Source organism: Dermacentor silvarum, chromosome 5 (genome assembly GCF_013339745.2).
Source record: "Dermacentor silvarum isolate Dsil-2018 chromosome 5, BIME_Dsil_1.4, whole genome shotgun sequence".
Lineage (NCBI taxonomy): Eukaryota > Metazoa > Arthropoda > Arachnida > Ixodida > Ixodidae > Dermacentor > Dermacentor silvarum.
The window spans coordinates 184,414,448-184,436,521 of NC_051158.1; the positions used below are offsets into that span (position 1 = coordinate 184,414,448).

Sequence of the window (22,074 nt, forward strand, 5' to 3'; positions counted from 1 at the left end):
CATGGGTAGTGACAGAACGAGTTTGTGGATAGAATAATGAAGACAACTTGCGCTGTCAGTCTGATGACGAAAGCACATTCGCACGATGAGTTATTTTGCATGATAAGCTAGCAGCAACAAGTCGCATCACGTGCTATTGAAGAATGGTCACGGGACGGAAGTGGTTAGTCTAGGCTATTGTGATTATATCAGAGTTGTTAGATAAGTGCAGAATATCAGACGCACTATGGATCATACGGAGGGTGGCATGTTGTGGTTCTTCGCAGGTAGTGATAAATGCTGTCTGAGAGGGATGAAGATGGACATTAGGTAATTCAAGTTCCATTCTGCGAAGCTAGTTTGTAGCTGGGTCCCTTTTTTTTACCTGAGTGAGTCGCATTCCATGTTTTTCTCAGTAAAGAAATTGGGTGCACATTTAATTTCTACTTTAAAAGCTTTAGTGTCATTTTTGCTTTTGTTTTATACTTTGAACCCATAAAATGTGGGTGTGCATTCAATTTGGGGTTGTTTAGAATAGGGGCAAGTATTTCCAAATAAAGCAGTGGTGTTTTTTTTTTCTGCCTCTTGTATAAGACCCGCCGGATAATTCTACCAATTTTGTCGGTCCCAGCAGGGTCGCATTAATGGAAGTCGACTGTATTTACATAAAAATCACTGTCACGATGCGTACAACTACATACAAAAAAATGCATGCATACAATCCTCTGCAAGTGCAAGAACAGTGTCACCGGCGCAGGCGTGTAGAGAGTTAGCCAGTGCAGAATATTGGCTGTGGAAGCCATGCAACTTCTCTGACCGATGATGAACTGTGGCTGTTCCAAGCTGCCGCATTGTGTGCCAGGCAACTGCTGGTAAACTGTATTTTTCGCCCTTTACACTGCTTGTAGCTGAGATCTGCACGAGCCCTGTGGTGTATGGCACACTTGGCCTCTTTGTTTACCAATGTATTTCTCCAACTTGTGCGCAGTTTTGTTGTGGTTATTCAGTGTTCTCTGCTGTGTCACTGAAGCTGCTGCTTTCTTCTTTTGTGTTTCCCCCAACCCTTTCCCGCATTGCATTCGCGCATCCCTTGTGCCCCACTCGATTCGCACCCGAATGCCCCGTGCTGTTGTTGGGCGCCACTCTTGTCCCGCTCTGTCTTCCCGCTGTGCTGTGCACCTTAATTCATTTGCATTTTTGCACCTGCTTATCTTCACATATTTGACTAACTCTTGTGTTTTTTCTACACTCATAAAATTATGGGGAATGCATTTTCTTTTTCCTCTGCTGCCTTAATCTCTGGTGATTTATTTTGTTGCAAATGGTTGGATCTCTAATCACTACCATGGCAACATGCAATCGCCCGCCCACTGAACGTTGAAAAACATGTGATGATTTCTTATTGCCGTGCTCTTTGGTCACTGGAAACTGTGGGAAATAATGCAAAATGCGCACATGTGCATTGCTTTAATGACCATCACTTGTAACTTGGCTTGGCATTGTTTGGTGGTTGCCAGTTTCACATAGTGGTATTGCGTGTGCGCCTGGACAAGGACGGCCAGCACATTGTTGAGCACAGAGTTAGATCAAGGCCAAGCTTCCTTGCACAGTTCAGTGTGGCATAGTAGCGCCAATCGCGAAGCAGTCTTTGCAAATAAAACAATCGACAGTTTCCACGTGGGCGTCCCTGCAAAGCTCATTTCACATATTGTCGGCATGCGTTTAATATTTATAAATATACAGCAAAAAAGACGCTAAAGACAGCGATGTAGACAACGTGGAAGCACATGCCTGCAGCTAAGAACCTGATTCAAGAAGAAACAATAGTACTGCTTCACATCAGCCAAAGTTAAGGGCGAAAACATAACCGAGAAAAAAAATCCCACAAAAATTAAAAAGCAATAATTGAAGTGACTTCGGGAAACACTACCTTTTTATCACTAAGATCATTTAGAATGTTTTTTGGGGATTTTTCTTTGTTGTAGTTGTTTTACTTGTATTTTGTTTTCTGAGCGGTATACACATCAGCTGATGCTTATGCAGCCACAGATGGCATGGCTAACGGGGCTGTGATTGTTCAAATCTTTGACGTTTCCTTTGTTTAAAATTGATATTATGTTAGCATTCCTATAAATTTCAAGTGAAAAAGCTTTGTGCATTGGGAACTTTTGTTATCTGATGAACCAAGATGGCAGGCAGAACTCCATTCTTAAATATGAGCTGCTCTTCTGGATTGTGCAGTCGAATTGTGATGCATTGTAGGTTCTGAATATAGCAGATGTTTGTAAATGACCAAGGAGTAGCCGAGACGAGGACAGAATACTGAATGCTATCACGCAGCTGAAAGTCCAAAGGAATGAACAACAGCTTAGACCACTAATAATGCTAATGCTTATAGTGCAAACCCGGCTAAAGTGGGGTCTTTTCTGACTTGTATTTATCTTCCCATAAAACTCCACATACCTACATACCACTTATAGCACAGCCGCATGAGACAAAATACCGGTTATAATGTGGGTCCCACGGGAAAATCCCGCACACAAGCACAGTAGCGAGCGTACTTCTTTACGAGGTGCACCGACCGATACAAGGAAAGGAGGGGGGGGGGAACAAAAAAAAAACCAAAGCGTGGTGGCTGCATGACGGGGGGCACGCGGCGGATATCTAGGGGGCGGAGAAGCCTTTATTCAGCCGCTTCTCAGCGGCGTGCCCTTGGCACTGAACACCTGTGCATAGTCACTCTTTGGCTCGTGTGCACGCGTCTTGATATGCGTGTCGTCGTATAGTGCAGATATCATGCATGCGACTGCTGTAAGTTTAAGCAAATTTAGTTTGGTGTTTTTAAAACCTTACGTTCGCGTGCGAGCTTCCGCCACTCCTACCAGTATGCGCACTTACAAATTTGGTAGGCAGAAATCAAACTCTGCTCTGCATGCACTGCTGCCAGTTCAGCCCGTGTGCGTGATCGCATGCCTAGTCTTTTCGTGATCATCTACGGCTACGAACATCTCAAGGGAGAGGAGGAATACACAGAAAGACAGGGAGGTTAGCCTGCAACAACATGCCGCCCGACATCGCTGTCGGCTAGGCCTAACCAGCACGCCTTGTTGGGAGTCAGCTACCAAAGTTGCAGTTTCATGCTAAGTCAACGAAACGTGTTGCAGTGGCTGTACGGCACTTGGAACGGGGAAGACAATGAAAGTGATGGCAACACTTGAATGGCAGTGTTGGTTTGCAATCGCCATGTTTTTGACATTGCGCGCACCTGGATCAGTCTGAAAATTTTTACGAGACACTGTATGGCGTCCAAAATTTTGGTCGCTGGTCTGGATTGATTCTGTGGAGTTGATGGCGGTGCCGCAGAGAATTTCAAGTAATCGAGCCGGTCTGAAAATCTAGACAGCGGCTTACTTTCCTTTGTCATTCTTCTTTTTTTTCTGTGTAACTTTGTCTGCTTCATGCAAAGGCTGCGATTTCTTGTGCATTAACCTTTCAAAGTTCGGAAATTTAAACGGATGCAAAGATTCCGGTCGCAGGCTTCGATTCTCAGGTACACACGGCTGCTTGGTTTGCATGTGTCGTGCGTAAACAGCCTTTGAAAAATGTTCCGCTTATTGTGCAGATATTCGAGACTCCGGCGACTTACGCTGTAACCGGTCTATGCCATACTACCACAACACACCTTCACGTTTTCAAGGATAGTGTGCAAGCAGAGAGAATAAGTGCAGTGAACTACCTGAGAATGCTGGCCTTCACTTGCACTTTTAACACATGAACATACTCAGACAGCTCGTAACTGCTTTGCATGGCGGGCACTCAGCGTGCCGGGAGTCTCGTTTACAGCCACCGTTGATTGACACTCTGGTGCTTGTAATTAACAAGCCTGGCCATTGTTAAGTGCATGTTTGTCGTGCACAGCTTGTTCTGTTTGGCCAAGAGGGTAAGGGCGCAGAATATTTGTTCTGCATACTGGTGTGGGGCTCACATGGGGTGTGCACTCTATTGTCACGATTTCTGCATTTCAGCAGTTCTTTAGTGTGAGTAAAGGCGAGAGATTGAGTCCCATTGCACAGGTGCACTCCACAACAGGCGTTGTCATCCTTCTTTTTTTTGTTACACCCAAAATTGCTGTTTGTCACCCAGAAGCTGTTGCTGTTGTGTGCATACCAACAAGGGGAGGCTTTAAATTTGCACCTTTCCTGGAAAGCCACTGTTCGATCTGCTACCGGGACAGCACATAAAATGCCGTTTTGGCTACATCAATGTGTTGCAATTAATTATCAAAACACCACTCTCACTAGGGTCGCACAGTTGCTAAATCTGCAGCAAAAACAGGGCATATGCTTACTGCTACTTTTTTTTTAATTTTTAATTTGCATTCTCTCGGTATATGTGTCATACATTGCATTTGAACCAACATAACTGCAGAGTACTTTGTGGGAGGACGAGGAATTCTTGTGCAGATTTGATTCCAAGAAAGCTCGGCTTTTGCTGCTGCGAAAATGGTTTGGGTCAAACCACAAAGAAAACTTGAGCCTTCCATATTAAATTACAGAACTCTTTTGATGCAATTTAAATGATGGTGGTTCTCTACGTGTAGTACAGTCAAACCCGAGTTATAACAAACCAGAATAAAGCTAATTAATCTCTTTTCACAAAATTTGTTGACTCATGTAAGATAACTCTGACAAAGTATATTTCTGATAACTCTGACAGGCTATATATAGGCATTGAGGTGTCCCCTGCCAACACAATTTAAGTCATAAAGGGAAGTGGGCATGAGAAGGTTTGCACAATTTTGCCAATCGAGAACACCGTTCTTTCTGATGCAGAAAAACATTTCGAGTCACAGGCAAAACCTACTATTGCACATAGTTCTGTCTTCAATTAATGAATTTTCTTCATTTCTCCACTAGATGACAAATTCATGTACAGTTGATCGCTGATATATCAAACTCAGATATTGTATGTCGGATTATTGTATATTTTGAGTAGTTGTAAAATCTTGGAAATCCCATGCAAAAGTATAGCCATGTACTACGTGTATATTGAACACCCTGCAACTGCACTTATATTAACCTAGATGTGATCACTTTTACGTTATCAGAAATATTTAATGCCGCCAAACTTCAAACGGTGCCATTTTGCCAGATGCTGATAAACAGGAGATGGAATCTGAAGGGCAGTACATGCCATGGAAGAAAAGTTGTTGCAGTTTCACCTGAAATGCGACACATCAATTGCGATAGCAAATTTGTAGAGAGCTATACGGAGTAATGATAGTAGCTTTATCAGGTGTATAACCTTGGACATGCAGCAGCACCGGCAACACGCAGAACTGTTATACACCGTCGGCGTTTTGCCCGCGTTCGCACAAAATGCGTACGGCGTTGGTGACTGTTGCCGGAGCCTCTGATATAAATAGGCACTTGATGCCGCAGCTAAACGTCGCCTCCCTTCCCTCCCCCTCTTGCCCCCCTCCCCGCCACAGCCTTTGGCGCGTCGGAAGAAGGCGCGTTTGTTCTACATATATGGTGATTGTAAAGGAGGAAAGAGACGCCTACTTCTGCAGCCCTTAAGGGAGCACGGCGCAGAACGCGCATTTTTTCTTCGCCGTGCGTTCACTTCCCGGGAAAGCGCGCGTCCCTCGCACCCTTTCACTCGCACATACAGCGTTCTGCGTGCGGCGACGATTTCATCTCCACTGATGTCATACGGAACCTCACGGCAATGGCGGCGGCAGAAATCTGCTTTGGAGTGTCCATATAATTGCTATCGCAATAAAAATGAGCAGGGTGCTCTCAGTCTTGCTTGCTGCGCATATGGAACCATGGCACGTGCATACTGCGGCCGTTCATTATCAGCAAGAGCAGATCGCCACTCTGCTTCAAGAATGCAAACGGCTCCCCAGTTCAGTACGTGTTTCACGAAAGATGTGGATGATTTTCGCTGAATGGGGCCAGGCACGAGATGCCGAACTGGAGATATTTGTGCCGTGAGTAGCCAAAACGAATCCCATCCCAACGGCCATTTGTTGGACGGCTCTTTACATCATAGTTTGAATTTCATAACCACTGCGCATCACATCCACACTTTCACAGAAAGACATTGCCGCATCGGCACACAAAACATTGCTGAGCAATTCGGTGGTTGTCGCGGAATGCCTTTCATTTGTGCTCGCACATTTACATACGAGTCGGAATCGATTGAAATGTTCTGCAAGTTGAAGGCCACTTTTGAAACCAGTGTTTGTGTACGCATAAGAACGAAGGGACTGCGAGGCGTTGGGAGCGCTGATCAACATGCAAGAGACGCATTGAGTCCTTAGGGTGGTAGAGAAGTGAGAACGATTGGTACCAACAGAAAGTCTGTTCCAAAACCTGACACAATAGTCTGCGTGGCTCATTGCCCACTTATGACGATCGTCCGTTTAAAAGGCTTATTTTAGGTACCGTATTTTCTGGCGTATAAGTCGCGTTTTTTTTTTTTTTTTTTTTCGTTGGTGTGTTATATAGAATAGGTGCACCTTATATGTATTTTTTTTTCGCAAAAACTGCCATCAAAATTAGATTGGATGTGCACTATGAAGGTACCGGGCTCTTCTCGTGATCCGGTTGCCAAGCGCCTTGCGAGAAGGACGGAGTAGCAAAGCAAGCGGCGGCAGGCCGACCGCGACTCGACCGACCCCAAAGTTGTTGCATCTGCAGATTGCTGTCAAGATACGGTGCTGCGCAAACTAAGCAGTTGCTACCAGAGTACAAACCACACCCTCTCCCTCCCGCACTGCCTTCCCGCTTTCCTCCCTTGTACGCGATTCAACTCGCCATCGCACGCTTTCACTCGCATATAGGCGCGCAGGGACGAAGTTATCGCCCTTGGATTTTACACGGAACCTCGTGGCAACCACGACAGCAGAAATGCGCCTGGAGTGTCTAACATTGGCAATTATATAGGAATGCCACCCATGTTCTTGCACGTTACCCGCATTCGTGAAGTAAAACGTCACTTAATTTTTTTTTATTCGCTCACCGAATGAACATATATAGCGTCTTATACACCGGTGCGACTTATATACGTTTTCTTCCGGAAAAACCGTTGTTTTGAGGGGATGTGTCTTATACAAAGGTGCGACTTATGGACCGGAAAATACGGTATATTGTAACGGACATGCGGCCTGGCATGTTCACGAGCTCAGTATGTGGGTTCTTGGTGTCTCACAGGAGACCAACCACCGCGGGTTCGAGCTTAGCGAGCCACAGGGCCGCGTCAGCCGTCGCCTCCAGCACCGCTCGCGCGCGAGCTCAGAGGCCGCAAGGGGCTACCGAGCGACACACGCAAAAAAAACACAGTAAAGCCCTGAGTTGACGGAAACCGTTTACTGAAACCGTCGGCACCAGCACTGCACAAACGCCCGCATGGAGGGGAGCCAAAGAGGTCCCGTCCCGCACCAGGGCGAAAATACAATAACAGGCGCCTATAGCACGTCGCGGCGAGAGCACAGGCTCAAGCTGGGACACGCCGCTAGGAAAAGTCCCGGTGGCTATGCTACTTGCTCTGGCGATAACCAATGGGTCAACTCGCGAGAGCACGGGCAATATCCTTCGGCTTAGGCTTTCGGCAAGTGCGGCTCGGCGGGGTACGACCTCACGCGAGCACTAATGTCACAGTTCGTCGGCTTAGCGTCGGGAAAAGAATCAGCACAAAGTACGCGCTCCCCGCACGGGCAAAGGCACCGTGCGCTAGCTCCAGTCCTAGTCACAAAGGTGTCGGCGGACGAGAGGAAAGCATGAACGTGTACCGTGCGCTGGTCCCGGAGAGAAGTCCTGAGCCACGCTCCGCCGCTAGCAGCCCAAACGCGCGGCCGCGTGACGTCAGCGCCCCGCCCTCACCGCCAACCGCCGCGTGCGCAGCGCCACCGCGGGAACCGGTTAGGCGGCGCGGGCGAGCAGGGAACGAAAGCGAGGGATGGCAGAGCCCGCGCAATGGCACCGGCGCCTCCCTCAATCCCCACAAGTACTAGTGCGCTGATGGCAACACAGCACGTTATCAACAGGCCAGTATATGTTACGCAGTGCGTCCATTTCCACCTTATCTTGAATAAAAGTGCGCAACAAGCACTTCCACATGCATAAGGCACTTTGTGCTCCCACGTCTGAATGAGCGACGCAGGCTTTTAGGCTTAGCATTGCAATTAGTATATCAAAGACCGTTCTACAGCGCAAGCGACTGGCAACATTCGTGTGCAAAAAAGTAAGTTCACTTTCTTGCATTTGGCGCGGCTTTGGAGTAGCGAATTGTTAAATTCCCACTTTTCATCATCTTGAGAAACTGTCCAAGATGTGCAGAAGTCTCAGATAAACCTCAGGTTGGCATATTTTGTATTTCAAGTTATCCATATATCGAACTATTTTGAGATCCCCTTCGAATGGGATATATCCGAGATCAACTGTATAGCAAACACGTCACAAAGGCTGGTAGGTGAGTTCGGGCATATCGAATTACCCGATACATTGCATCATTTTTGTGCATAAGCCTTTTAGTTATAACCGGGTTGGACTGTACTGTAAGAAACTCTGAGCCCAACTACGTGGCCCTAGAACGAAGGTTGGAGACATAAATGGGTCCGATGCTGGCGCCATTCTTGGCACGGCTCAAGGTGAAGTTATGTGTGCCGAGTGTAGACTGCCACGTTGGGCACCTCTGCTTGCAGACGATGGTAACGGTGGCCGCTGCGACGCCGCGTCGACGCCAGGGCGACACTGCCGCCAACAAGAACTTGTTTGCATCAGCCCGCGCCGATCGGCCTTGCAACAACTAGAGCCCCCCTTTCTTCTGTTGTGTTCTTTCAGTCTTTGCCCTTAGTTGACTGTTTTGATTGTGTTCTTTGGGAACGGTGTCCTTGGGTGACCACTTTCAGTGATGGTTTCACTTTCGCAAGACCAAACGAGTCCATGTATATAGCTGACAGCATTTCTGGCGCTCTGCCAAGCTCGCTATCTTTGCAAAGTGCCAAGAGCACTGTTGGCCGTATACTTTAACGCATCCGGTGTCAATTCTTGCAAAATATCGCAAAAGTGAAACTAGCGACAAAAGTGATCACCCACAAATACCAACCGCCCCTATTCTGTGCAAATGTTTCTTCTGGTGCATTGAACACTGATTGAAGGAACCTTCTGGTATGGACTGTGGTTTCACACACATCTGATTATCAAAGCGTGAACAAGCCTATCCAGATACAGTGTAGACCGCTTATAACTTAAGTCACCGGAGTCGCGAATATCCGCACTATAACCAAAACAACGATTTTATTGCGATAGCAATTATATGGACACTCCAGGCACATTTCTAGCTGCCGTAGCTGTTGCCGCGAGGTTCCGTATAAAGTCCAAGGGCAATAAAATCGTCACCGCGCGCTGTATGCCGTATGTGCAAGTGAAAGCGTGCGAGGGTGAGCCGGTGATCGCGTCTCAATCTCGCGCATGCAAGGGAGGAAAGCGGGAGGGAAGCGCACTGTCTTCCGTCGCGCGCAAAGGGGGAGGGTGCGTTTACTCTGAGCGCGCACGCCTGCCCACAGGGGCCGCTGTATCTTGAAAGCCATCTGCGACGGGGGCACAGTCCACCGTGCACTGTGTTTTCACGGCTTAGCTCACTTTGATGCGAGCGGCAGCATGAAGGTCAATTCGCTCACTGCTGCTGACGCGCTTCCTCACCATAGGGTTCTGACAGCAAGTTTCCACGGTCATCGAGTGAGATGTGTTCATGTTTGCTTGTGCATGCGCGACACCATGCTTGTTAAGAGAGCCGCAGCGACGGATGTGCTTTCGCGCGCTCTAGTCATTTTATCATTCTGCCCACTCCTCGCGAGGAATGCTGGGATGCGTGTCCGGCGTGGCTTGGTGCGCTGGGAGAAAAATATGAACGGAGCTATTCGTGCGCCAGCGACATTGGAACACGCCTGACGGCGCGAGACGCGCTAGTTGTTCGCCACTTTGATGTCACGGAGCTCGACATGCACACTCGCGTTACGTTGGAGTATATTTGCGGCTTGAGGGGAGCGTTCGCCGTCTCGGTTCACTGCCGAACTTCCAGGCAGCCGCACTGTAACCGGTATTTCGTCTCCTGCAACTGCACTATAAGCGATACGTGTATACAAGGAGTGCTATAGGAAAAATAACGGGAGTCTGAAAAGACTGTACTATATCCGGTCCTGCACTATAAGCAGTTATGTTATAAGCGGTCTATACTGTACGTAGCTGCCTACACACACACACACAGTTTGTCTATGCTAGTTGATTCTCTTCTTGTCTATCTACTGTCACTGCCTCACATTATTGTACTTGGTCCTTCGTTATGTTCAATTTACATCAGTGACTTTGCATTTAACATTTCTTCCACTCGTCTATTTGTAGACAATTGTTGTTTCAAGAAATTTCAAGCTATTGCAGAAGTAGGGCCAGCTGGGGCGAGTGGGTGTGCTAACATGACATTGCACATCTTTGAGCAGCTAGCTCACATGAATGGTCAGCATGCTCTTTAAGCACAGAGTCGTAGTCTTCGAAAAACTAAAAGGAAACTCGTGAAACTTTCAAAACGCCATTGCAGCTTAATAAAAGCATTGCATGCCAAAAATCGATAAGATACATCAGGTAAACTTTTCTTGGGCCCCAATGATTTGAGATACTGATGTTGTGTGCAAGGGTTAAGGAAAGCGTTTGTCTGTGTAATGCGCTTTCAATTTCATAACACCCAAACTGTTGTCTGAGTTACATATAATCAGAAGGAAAAAAAATTTTTTACGAAATTGTTGCCTAGCATTGCTAGTGACCACAAATGGCTTCATGTTTTCTCAGAATGTGTTCGATATTTCCTTGTCATGGTAACTGATCCATGCTCAGGAACATTTGTGCCAAGCCTCTCCGACTTCGTTTCATTTTTCATTTTGTTTTTTTCGTGCTGTCACACAATGAGTTGCAACCCAGCGAAGTTGTCAGTATTGCTGATTCTCATTAGCATATTGTTTGGCAGTGTTAAGGCCACAAGATTGCAGACCTGCCAGCTTTATGTGCAGTGGGATATCATTTCCTGCACAAGCTTCTCTGACTCTTAACATTATTTTTACGCGCCCATAAAGCTCTTAGTTTACCTGGCAGTGTGCTTAGAAATATGTGGCTCAGCATTTGTTATTGAGAAGCTTTTACTTATGTGTTCAGCTGCCATTGCGTGATATTTTTATAATCAATTTTCAGATCTTTTGCTGGTAAAACAGTTTCATTTTTTGTTGTCATGCCCTTAGCATGGTGTGCATGCCAAGCACGTGTCTTTCGTCATGGTTTTCACAATGAATGTGTGCTGATGATGCAGCGGTTTTGGAAAACGAGCATGTAATTATTTGATCAAAATTTTGATCAGCAGGCTGAGGCTTTGCATAGGCTCTGGTCATGCATGCCTACGCATGTGAGCCTTCGAATATGTGAGCCTCTGCAGTAAACATAGCAGAGCTGTAACACTTGCTATATGCCGTCATGCATGTTGTAATTGTACAGGAATGTGTAGATTGGCCATGTTTCCAAACAGCATGATCAGCACAACGTCACTGAACTTCAGGAGCATTTTTCGCGTCCCCTCTAGATTTCTTTACTATTTTGTCTCTAGTTGTTTTCTTTTATTTTCTTTTTCAGCCAGACATTCATTTCTGTTGTAGCTGCAGTGCTTTTTTGCATTTGTTTGCAGTGGGTATATAATGCCTAAATTCATCTTGACAACATTTTCTTTCTGTGTGTGTTTATGCCATCACTTACTCTTTAGTAGCGACACGAAATTTTCATCTAGTCTTTTAAACGGATAGCTTGAGCCAGTAATCACGGCAAGCCAATGACATTCCCATAAAGCCCATGAGGCCAGAGTTCACTGGCAAAGTCTTCATTCTAATGGTAGTTGCATTAATCAAAAATATTTGTGAACTGATAAAAAAGACAATGCTGTATTAATAACTCGCAACTTAAAATTTAGCAGGAATAACTTCTGGTTGCTTGGATAGTTATCTGCATATTGAAAACACACTGAAGCTTGCAAAGTGTCCACTTGGCCACGGATGCGAATGGCAGATGACTGACATGAAATCAGCTTTGCCGACACAGAAGTGCAGTTTCAGTAAACAACAAATGATACACCAGTAGCTTTAAGGCCCAACCGCATGCACGCGATTTTTGAGCGACGGCGACGAGCGACAGGTTTTGCCGTCGCGAAGGGCTATCCGTCGCTGTCGCAGGTCGTGTCGCCGGTTTCTGGCCAGCCAGAAAATATCGCTTGTCGCCCGGAAGTCAGCGCGACGACATCCGCTGGGGACAGCGATTGCACAACAACATGGCAGCAATCAGTCTGCCCACTTCGATCTGAATTCGCTCTTGCAACTTGCTCTCTGCTGTGACAGCAAAAAATAAATAGTACAATCAGTTATCGCTTCACCTCATCGCTAGCTGAAGAATAAGTATCGGCGCTCTCTTGTCGTTATTATTGAGATCGGTTGTTTTCTTTTGAGGCTGTTAGGCCTGAGACGCCACCAAGAGCCGAGAAAGTGTTAAGTTTTACTCAACAGATGGCACCACGGCACCTTACGCTGGCGGCATGGGACGCAGTTCCACCGGGGATGTATGGGACGGATTTTCACTGGGGATGATAGCATATTTTAGCTAGGTCTAGATAAAACATTGACCTTTTGATAGAATTGAGATTTCCTTACGCGCGCACGATAACATTTATTCTCACAACAATGTAAATTCGTCGCTACTCTTTTTCGCGATGTCGCGTTCATGTGGTTGCTCCACGCCGCGACACGACAGCCCGACAGGTGTGCCTGTCGCATCGCTAGTCGCTGTCGCTTGAATATCGCGTGCATGCGGTTGGGCCTTTATTCTGAGAAATTTATGTCTACACAAAATAACAGGCACATAAACGTTGTGTTTGAAGATGTTTTTTTTTGTGTGTGTGTGAACAGAATTTTTAACATTCCTCTGTGGAATTAGTCAGTTTTACTTCTTGAGCTTGATTACTCTCCAAGGTGGACATTATTTGCATGAAAAATAAAAATGTATTACTAATTAACATATTACTAATTAACAAAGTCTCTCTAATTAACTTATAAACAAACTACTTTATGGCAAATATCGCAATTCAAGAATTATAGGCGGTGACATCGAAAGTCTTATCCATATGGATGACGCTAGTTTCGAGAATTGCATTCCCGAACTTTGCGACGAAATGCATTGATGTTCCAGTAAATTTAGAGTGTCAATGCATAAAAAGGTGTTTTCTTGAAAACAGAAGTGAAACTGCATTTTTACGGCTAGCTTGACTACGCTTATTTTGAAACCTGTGCTAGTTCTAAAATTCGTTTTATGTGGTTGTGCCTTGTGAAATCAATGGCTTCAATTTTTGTATTGCAATATGTGCACTTAGGTAATCAGTTTAAAATGTTTGTTAGTGGAATCATTTTTCTTTAAAATGTTTGTTAGTGCGCATTTTGATTTGTAGTGCGAGTCCACCTCTTCAAGTTATCTAGCTCAGCGAGTAGATTTGTGCTACATGCCACAGGCAATTTCTAAAAATTAGGTAAACATAAAAAAAAAACTTCCAGTATACATTCGTGAGTGCTAGTTTCTGAAGCCCACGTGCAGACTCGGCTGCACTTATTCAGAGAATGCAAGTTGGTCGGTCAAGTGAAAAGATGCACATAGCGGGCATAGTGTTCACACTATGATGCTTTCCTTTCTAGCTGATGTGGTTGCACCACTTTGCTACTAGTATTTAATGAGACCGCACATCACGATTCCACTTGTCCCGCCGTGAGCGCGACCTTTGCAGCCGTTACCTGCGCAAAGAACACGTCACATTGACCTGTTTTTTATAGCTCTCACTCTTCTATCAAAAAACTGAGGAACATTATTTTAAGCTGTATCGGCGCATTCAGAGCTTTCTCTTATTTAGGCTTAGCTTCAGCTTCGATTACTGCCGAGTATCTTACAGTATTACAATCTGTCACCACTGTCTATGCAAGTTTTGTAATGGGTGCTGAGCCACCATGTAATGCCAGTATGTTATATTAGTATGCGGCTTGTCTCTGCATGTGGATTGACTTGAAACATAGCAGTTTCTGCGTTCCAATTATGCTTTCTGAGAATGAAACCATCGGACAGCCTTTACGAGTTCTGTTTGGTCTCTGCTCTGCTTCAGCCATTTTCCAATGGATCATGGATAGTTTACTGGCCGACCTGAAGTGGCAAAGCTGCCTCGTCTACCTAGATAGCGTTGTTGTTTTTTCAGCCAGCTTTTCCAATCATCTTATCCGACTACAGCAAATATTACTCAAGGCAATCCAATCGACTAACCTGAGACTTTGGACTAACCTTACACCAAAGTCTCAAAAATGACTTTGGCTATGAAGCACTCAAGTCCCTGGGCCATGTCGTCGGCACAGAATGCTTCTGTCCCTATCCTCAGAAAACTGTCGCTGTGGTCATTTTTCCTGCAGGTAAGAAAAGTGTCCAACACTTCCTGGGTCTGTGCACGTTCTACCGCGCTTTAAAACCAATTTTCAAAGATTGCTGAACTACTTACTCGTCTCACTAGAGATGATATGACATTCATTTGGAGCTCTGAACAAGCAGCAGCTTTCAGCAAGCCCTGCCTGGAGCCCGTCCTTGGCCACCTTGACCAAGAGGCCAAGACTGAAGTGCCAGTAACGTGGATCTGGGCGCAGTACTCGCACAACAGCAGGAGAGCATTCAAAGAGCTGTCACAAGTCGCACACTATTGTGTTTAGAGTCTAATTATGCCACTACGAAGTGCCTTACCGTCATGTGGGCACTTGCAAAGTTTCGAGCTTTCCTTTACGGCCGCCCATTCAAGGTTGTGACAGATGACGACTGGTTGTGCTAGCTGGCGAATTTACGGGATTCCTCTGCACTACTGGCATGGTGGAGCCTACACCTGCAGGAATACGTGACCATCATGTACAAATCCAGGCGCACACACGAAGACGCTGACATGTCACGTGCACCTGTTGAACCTGCCAATTAAGACATTGAAGACGACAGCATTTTATAGCGTAAGCTGTGATAGGCTCATTCCAATAGCGATTTCGGTTCGCGATGGTGTCCAGTGACCGTAACCGCCATCGCCGGAAATGCGACAAAAAAGTACCCGGTTCCCGCCGGGATCGAGCCCGGGCTTCACTGCGTGACCACTGAGCCACACAAGTGCTTGCTATCAGGTAGCGGAAAAATGTCCTATAAACGCGTCCTAGGCAGGCGTAGACGACGAGATGCGATTCAGAAGAGGCGCGCAATCAACGCGATCCAGAGCCTCCGCCAGAATGGTGGCGCGATCTAGTTAAAGCGCCTGCAAATGTAGAGCTACATGCGCGGCTACAACCAGGCATCATCGGGCTTAGCAGACACAGTGCACAGAGTATTACAAGCCGCAGCTCACCGTCGACGCCGGGCAGACAGTTCGGATCGTTCTCGTCAGAACAAGGCGAAGAGACTTTGCCGCGAAGACCCTGTTGTGCGTGGTGCCGAAATTGGAGCTACTCTTGAGCTGCTCCGCCAGCTTACGCTGTGACTGTGCTGCGTGTGCCGCGCAGGTCTGTCACTTTTTATTGCGATAGCAATTATATGGACACTCAAAAGCAGATTTCTGCCGTCGGCGTCGCCATCGCCGTGAGGTTCCGTATGACGTCAATGGAGATGAAATCGTCGCCGCGCGCCGAATGCTGTATGTGCAAGTGAAAGGGCACGAGGGGCGCGCGCTTTCACGGGGAGTGAACGCACGGCGGAGAACAAACGCGCGTTCTGCGCTGTGCTCCCTTAAGGGCTGCAGAAGTAGGCGTCTCTTTCCTCCTCTACAATCACCATATATGTAGAGCAAACGTGCCTTCTTCCGACGCGCGAAAGGCCGTGGGGGAGGGGGGGAGGGAAGGGAGGCGACGTTTAGCTGCGGCACCAGGTGCCTATTTATATCAGAGGCTCCGGCAACAGTCACCAACGCCGCACGCATTTTGAGCGAACGCGGGCAAAACGCCGACGGCGTCGACAACAGTTCTGCGTGTTGCCGGTGCTGCTGCATGTCCAAGTTTATACAGCTGATAAAGCTGCTATCATTACTCCGTATAGCTCTCTTCAAATTTGCTATCGCAAATTGCTATCGCCTTTCAGGTGAAACTGCGACAACTTTTTCTTAGGGCTGTAAGCATGACAGATTTCTCCATGCAACAGGGCACAGATGAGGAATTACGACCTATAATCGAATATCTGGAATGTTGCAATGCATCTCTACCCCAATAAATAGCTCGTGGACTGTCATCCTTTTGTTTACGACAGGGCATCTTGCATAAAATGAACATGCCTGCCAGCAACAAAACCTACCTTTTGGTTGTACCAGGAGAGCTCCGTAACGAAGTGACGAGCCTCTGTCTGGCCACTTAGGCTACACCAGAACCTTTGCGAGAGTGAAAATCGTACTAAATTAAAGGGAAACTGAGACATCCACCCAAATGTAGCAATTTGCTACCATGGAAACCCAACCGGGTTCCTCGAAAGAAAGCCTCGCAGTTGAAGAAAAATTCGTCCTGGTCCGGGACTCGAACCCGGGACCACCGCCTTTCCGGGGCAGCCGCTCAACCATCTGAGCTAACCAGGCGGCTAGCAGATGGCAGGGCGAAGTCGAATTTGTCGACAACTCGAAGCAAAGGCAAGTGTTTGATGTTATAGTTCAGCGGAAATCCACTAGGTGGAGATAAGTAATTAAAGGGAAACTACAGGGGAACTTACAGTTTCCCTTTAATTACTTATCTCCACCTAGCGGATTTCCGCTGAACTATAACATCGAAAATCGTACTAATTGGTCGAAACTTTCCACTTGTGTTAAAAGGTATGTCCAAGCCTCTCGTGAGTGCCAGTGCTGGAAGTCACCAGCTGCGATCTCTGCAGGATTACTGAAACCCATTGGCTCACCTTGAAGACCTTTTTACCAAGTCAGTATGGAACTCCTCGACCTGTTTCCTCTGTCGTCTTCAGAAAACAAGTGGATAATCATTGCCACAGATTATGTAACGCGCTATGCTGAAGTAAAGACTCTGCCTCGAGGCACTGCTTCCGAGGTTATGCAATTTTTGCACAGAGCATTGTATTGCGTCATGGCGCCCCATCGCGTGTTAATATCAACCAAGGAACGGCACTTGCCGTAAGGCTCATTGCAGATGTTTTCCAACCCAGTTACACGATGCATTGTGAGACGGCTGCCTATCACCCGCGGACAAATGGCCTGACTGAAAGGCAGGTGCACCTGTCTTTCGGTCACATGCTGTTTATGTAAACGATGACACATGTTGTTTATGTAATGTACATCTACAGCACAAGACGTGGGATGAGTTACGGCTGTACATAGCGTTTGCACCGCTATGTAAGACACCACATGCTGTTTTGCCTTGTTCACGGTCGTGAAGTTCAGAAAATGCTGGAAGCAATGCTCCATTGTGACAACTTTGATCATCTTGACCAAGATGCCGAGCTCTTCAAGCAGCTCCACCGAGGCTCAAACGCTCGCATGAACTTACAGAGATAAGGACACAAAAGTTGGCGGGTAGTTTTTTGCGTCAAAACAAAAGTTGAACTGTTGAAAATGACTAATACAACAAGCTGCTTTGAAAAAAAGAACGAGAAACATCCTTTTTTTTAATTTTCTGTTGCACCTTGCCTCTAAGCGGCCGCCGGCAAAAGCTGAAATTTGACTTCATAACACCCACCCGCGTGTGCGCGCGGCCAAGGTCGGCCACAGTCGCCGCAGTGTTTCCAGGGGTCTCGGTCACTTGCAGCGTTTGTTTAACCCCTTTTCGGCGATCTTCGCACGTGGTCCGTCCGTAACATTATCCCCGCCGGTGCTCCACGCAGGTGGTGCGTTTTACATGCGCCTTCCCGTGGTCGTCGGTTGGTATTGATGCATTCGTCGCGGCGGAAGGAAATGCCCAGACATTGCTGTTACAACAGCATCGTCGATCGTGACATGCCGTCGCACACATTTCCCAGAGACGAGAAGGTGCTTAAACTTTGGATACCTGCCTGTCAGCCATCACGCACAGCCTGGAGACCTCTAAAAAATGGCTTCATTTGCACGGACCACTTCATCGACGATGATTATGTGACCAGCCCAGCTGTGCTGAAAAGCCTCGGCATGCCGCTCAAAAGGCAACGCTTTAAGTCAGACACTGTGCCATCGTTCTTGTCACAAAAATGCAAGGCAGAAATGATCAGCGCGTTGGAAAAGAGGAGGCGAGAAGATGTCGGTACTGTTTTCGTTCACTTGCAGCCTTCTTGAGCAGTGTGAGGGCGAGGCTGGGGCAAGATGCCTGAGACTGGGCATGAAGGCAGTAATGTCTTTAAAAATGTTGGCAAAGCATAGTAAAACAATACATGGCTAGCGAGCGTGACTCACGAGATCAGACACACACACAGCTCTGCTTCTCCACAGGCTAAAAGCAGAAAAAACTGGGCAGAACGCCAGACAGATGCTGCCATTTGTCGGTCGGCTGGTGAAGTAGACGTGAGAGTCTCGGAGGTACTGATACCTCGCAGCGGTTACTCATGCCGACGGCATAAACTACTATTCAGTCATCCACGCAGTGCTGAAGTACCCTGCAGCTGCCTCGCCTGCGTGTGCTCTTGAAAAAGTGTCTGGTGCAGAGCGAAATCTTCGCGCTACAGTTCGCGAAAACCTGACCGGCACTTCCACGGCTGCCTGCTCTTCATCGCTTGACGCGGAAGGCTCATCACCATAAGTGGTAATATTTCTTGCCAAGTTGGGATGGTGCTCGTCTTCAGATGTGTACTCATCGCTGGTAGAGGCACCAGAACTCGAATCCATGCTCGCGATGGCGGCGTTGGCGCGCTTCGAATGACCGCAGCCGGCCGGCTGGCTATCCGACGAGGGTGTCGTGACATCACGCCTTCCAGCGCCCGCGGGTCTGGCGGCGAGGCGCGCGCTCACAAAAACGCCAAAAATAAAGCCATCGGCTCAAAAATGAGCAAAGTGACTACTTCTTTTCAGCGTAATCACACACTGAGGATTCATTTTCAGCATTTTCGTAAAATCCTCAGATTTCGTGTCCGTATCTTTTTAAAAAAACAACAGTGCATTTATGTGTGACACTGCAACTACTGCCATCGACAAGTTGATTACTAACCAGGTGATAAGGTCCCTGTGTGCCGCAAAAGGCCTGACCGGTAAACTTTTCAGCTGGTACTTTGGATCTAACATAGGTGTTGTGGCGAATGAGACTTGGACTCGGCACCTTTATCAACTAAAGGTTGGCTGTTCTTCCAGAATGTGACAGTATAAACAAACGAACAATAACTTATTATTTTGGTTTACAGTATACACTGTAAACAGAGGAAGATTTGGCTAAAGGTGTTTTGCAACACCTGACGAAGGCCCAGCCTGACCTCGGTAATTCAAGCACAGACGATTGCACCATAGGATTTACAAACTGCATGAAGTCTGTGTTTACCTTTTGGAAACTTGGCGAGACGTGCCACTGGTGCAGACGTGAGCGGTTCGTGATACCACGTTGCCACCACAGGTTTTGTGTAGTCTGCACTTTGGTTGAATTGGTTGATTTCATTTTAGTACCTTAACAACTCTCGCAAGAAGGGTGGGTTACTTAGCAACATGCACCTTCATGCACAAAGATAGGGCAGTTAGTTTTCAAACATTGTTGAACAGGTGGCAATGTGGTGTCAGGAAGACTGCTCCTGGCAGCCTGAAGAAAATTGCCGTACCGGGCACTTCTACTAGAAGGAAATTGCCAATGCGTGGAGAGGCTGTGAAGGTATGAAGGGGCTGTGATGCAATTTAACAGAGCTCTTCGAGCGTCAATGCCGTAAGCATACGGTGCTGCGAACAAGTCCCAAATGGTTGATGCTGTATATTTATGATGCCGTCTGTATGTTTTCAAAACACACCAATTTTTCACCTCTTTGATGCCCAGCAAGTGCTGCCACCCTGTGTGGACACAAGAAAATGTTTTTCGCTCCCTGGTCTCTTGGTTTTAATTCCACTGCTTGTTTATGCCGGCATGTCGGCGACTGCTCACGCATGCGCAGGTACAGGGTTTGTTAGTTTTGCTTTCATCTTGCAGGCTGTTTCCATTTGTTGAGCTCACTAAAACTGATGTTTATCTGGTTTCTGATCTCTCAAATAGTCACTGCTTACTCGTTTATTGCTCACTGGGGTGCGATTACATATCTCTTCACAGGCGGCTGCTGGTGTATACAAACGATGCTGGTGTACTATACGAATGATGCTGCCATGCCTGCATTCCTTTTCTTCTGACTCGCGATGCCCTTCATTGGCGATTGTGCGAAGGATTACTACAATCTTCTGACTCTATTTGTTTTTCTTGCGGTCACACAAAGATTTTTGCATGTGCTCACGTCCACGGTTCGATTACGCTATAGACATGCATGCTGGTTGCTCTTCTGGCAATTCCTTTAGTGCAGACTACTGCCCAAGTGCCTAATCGGAATATATCTATTCCACTGTATGTACTGTTTTATTCTTATCATAAGTATTTATTCAATTCCACTTGCATTCATGAATAAACAATGCATATTTACCTACAGAAAATATTTTTTGTCACTTTATGGTTACTCAATTACCCTCAAAGGTTTAAGACGATTCAGCCACTTTGTTCATTCATTCATCTACCTATCCTCTTTACGACACTCTTAAAAGTCTCTTAAAACTTTCTCTGGCACTGGGCAGATTCAAAGCAGTGTCACATAGTTTTCTCAAGCGCAGCAGCAAGTTCGGCGATTTAGCACTGCCCAACGAGTTCACCTGTGCCACCTCGGAGGCAACACATGACGAGGCTAGATGTCCAGACCTGGCCAGACAGTGTGTCGCTACATTTCTTGAATGCTAATCCCGTTAAAATCGACATTCATCGTGAGATGGGTTGTGCTGGAATTTTAAACTTGTAATAGAAATGGTGTTTTCCAGATATGACAAAGAAAGATATGGCAGATTAAGTCTTCGTGGATGCTGTATGAATATGAAGAAGTCCAGCAGCACAGTTCTGGACAGCTTCAAGCTCATTAGCAAAGCAATACAGGTGTGAGTCCCATATGGAGGATGCAAATCCTGTTTATTTTTTTACTAATAAGCAAGAAGTTTTATGCTCGACGGTATGTGGCGCAAATATTGTTTTAGAATGCTTGGATAAGATGATGTACGCAACACACTCACAGAGAAAAGTTGCTAGAAATGGTGTCACTAATGCACCGACAACTGATGGTACCCGATTTGTTAGGTTAAGTCCAGGGTGGACAATCGTGCATTCTAAACGTGGGAGGCACCGTGCAACATTTTCTGTGGTCACGATTGTGGTTATGACTAACCCTATGCTAGAAACAATGGCAAGTGAGAGAGAAGGGGGCAAAAAGTGCAGTCTTATTGGCGAGAAATTTTGTTTATCTGCACTATCGTGATGCAGCTCGTGACTTGAGAGGCTATTCAGGCACATTATTCGTTATGCTCATTTTTGTCCCATCACGCTTAGGCGAAGGCTTTTAAATGGGACAGGAGGAGACACAAGCGCTGACCACAATGTTTATTCGCATAGTGACTCGTGCACACAGTCATCACCAAGTGCATCAGAGCGTGGCACGCTCTGTTATGTAGGGTTCACTGATACGTGTATGATCCAACTTGTGGATTTAGGAAATGCTTCAAAAGCCTTGCGCATTCATTGTTCCCAATAATGTCCATAGCGCCTGGTCCGGCATTTTGCATGCGGTCATGATACTACCATACTTGTGAAGCGTTCATGTGCATTGGACCTGTGTGTCGGCACTCGTTTGACCTTCTCTCGGCACACCACGATGGTGCTCACTCGTGTCCAGTTGGATTGGTGCTCCCAGCATTGAAACTTGATCATTGTGCAAGATTTGTTGCGCCTAAATTAACAGCAGGTTTCTTGATGCAGCCATTTGCAAAATGACTTGCTTTGTACTGCTAGAGTCCTCATTCACTGATCCAGCGAGG

At 46.6% G+C, this 22,074-nt stretch overlaps 1 protein-coding gene across 9 annotated transcripts in view; it reads left to right on the forward strand.

The window, feature by feature from the left end:
• The window catches only part of LOC119453945 (nuclear distribution protein nudE-like 1), a 169,128-nt gene that overhangs the window by 91,225 nt on the left and 55,829 nt on the right, over positions 1-22,074 (forward strand). For 2 of the 9 annotated variants that reach the window (XM_037715979.2, XM_049666925.1), the window contains exon 8: positions 1,497-1,655. The exons of 6 other annotated variants lie outside the window; for them this stretch is intronic. In XM_037715979.2, the coding sequence (XP_037571907.1) occupies positions 1,497-1,604 (108 nt within the window). In that variant the 3' untranslated portion in view covers positions 1,605-1,655. Of the gene's footprint in view, positions 1-1,496; positions 1,656-8,689; positions 9,271-22,074 lie in introns of those variants that run through there. One more of the 9 variants, XM_037715980.2, reaches the window with a different exon arrangement.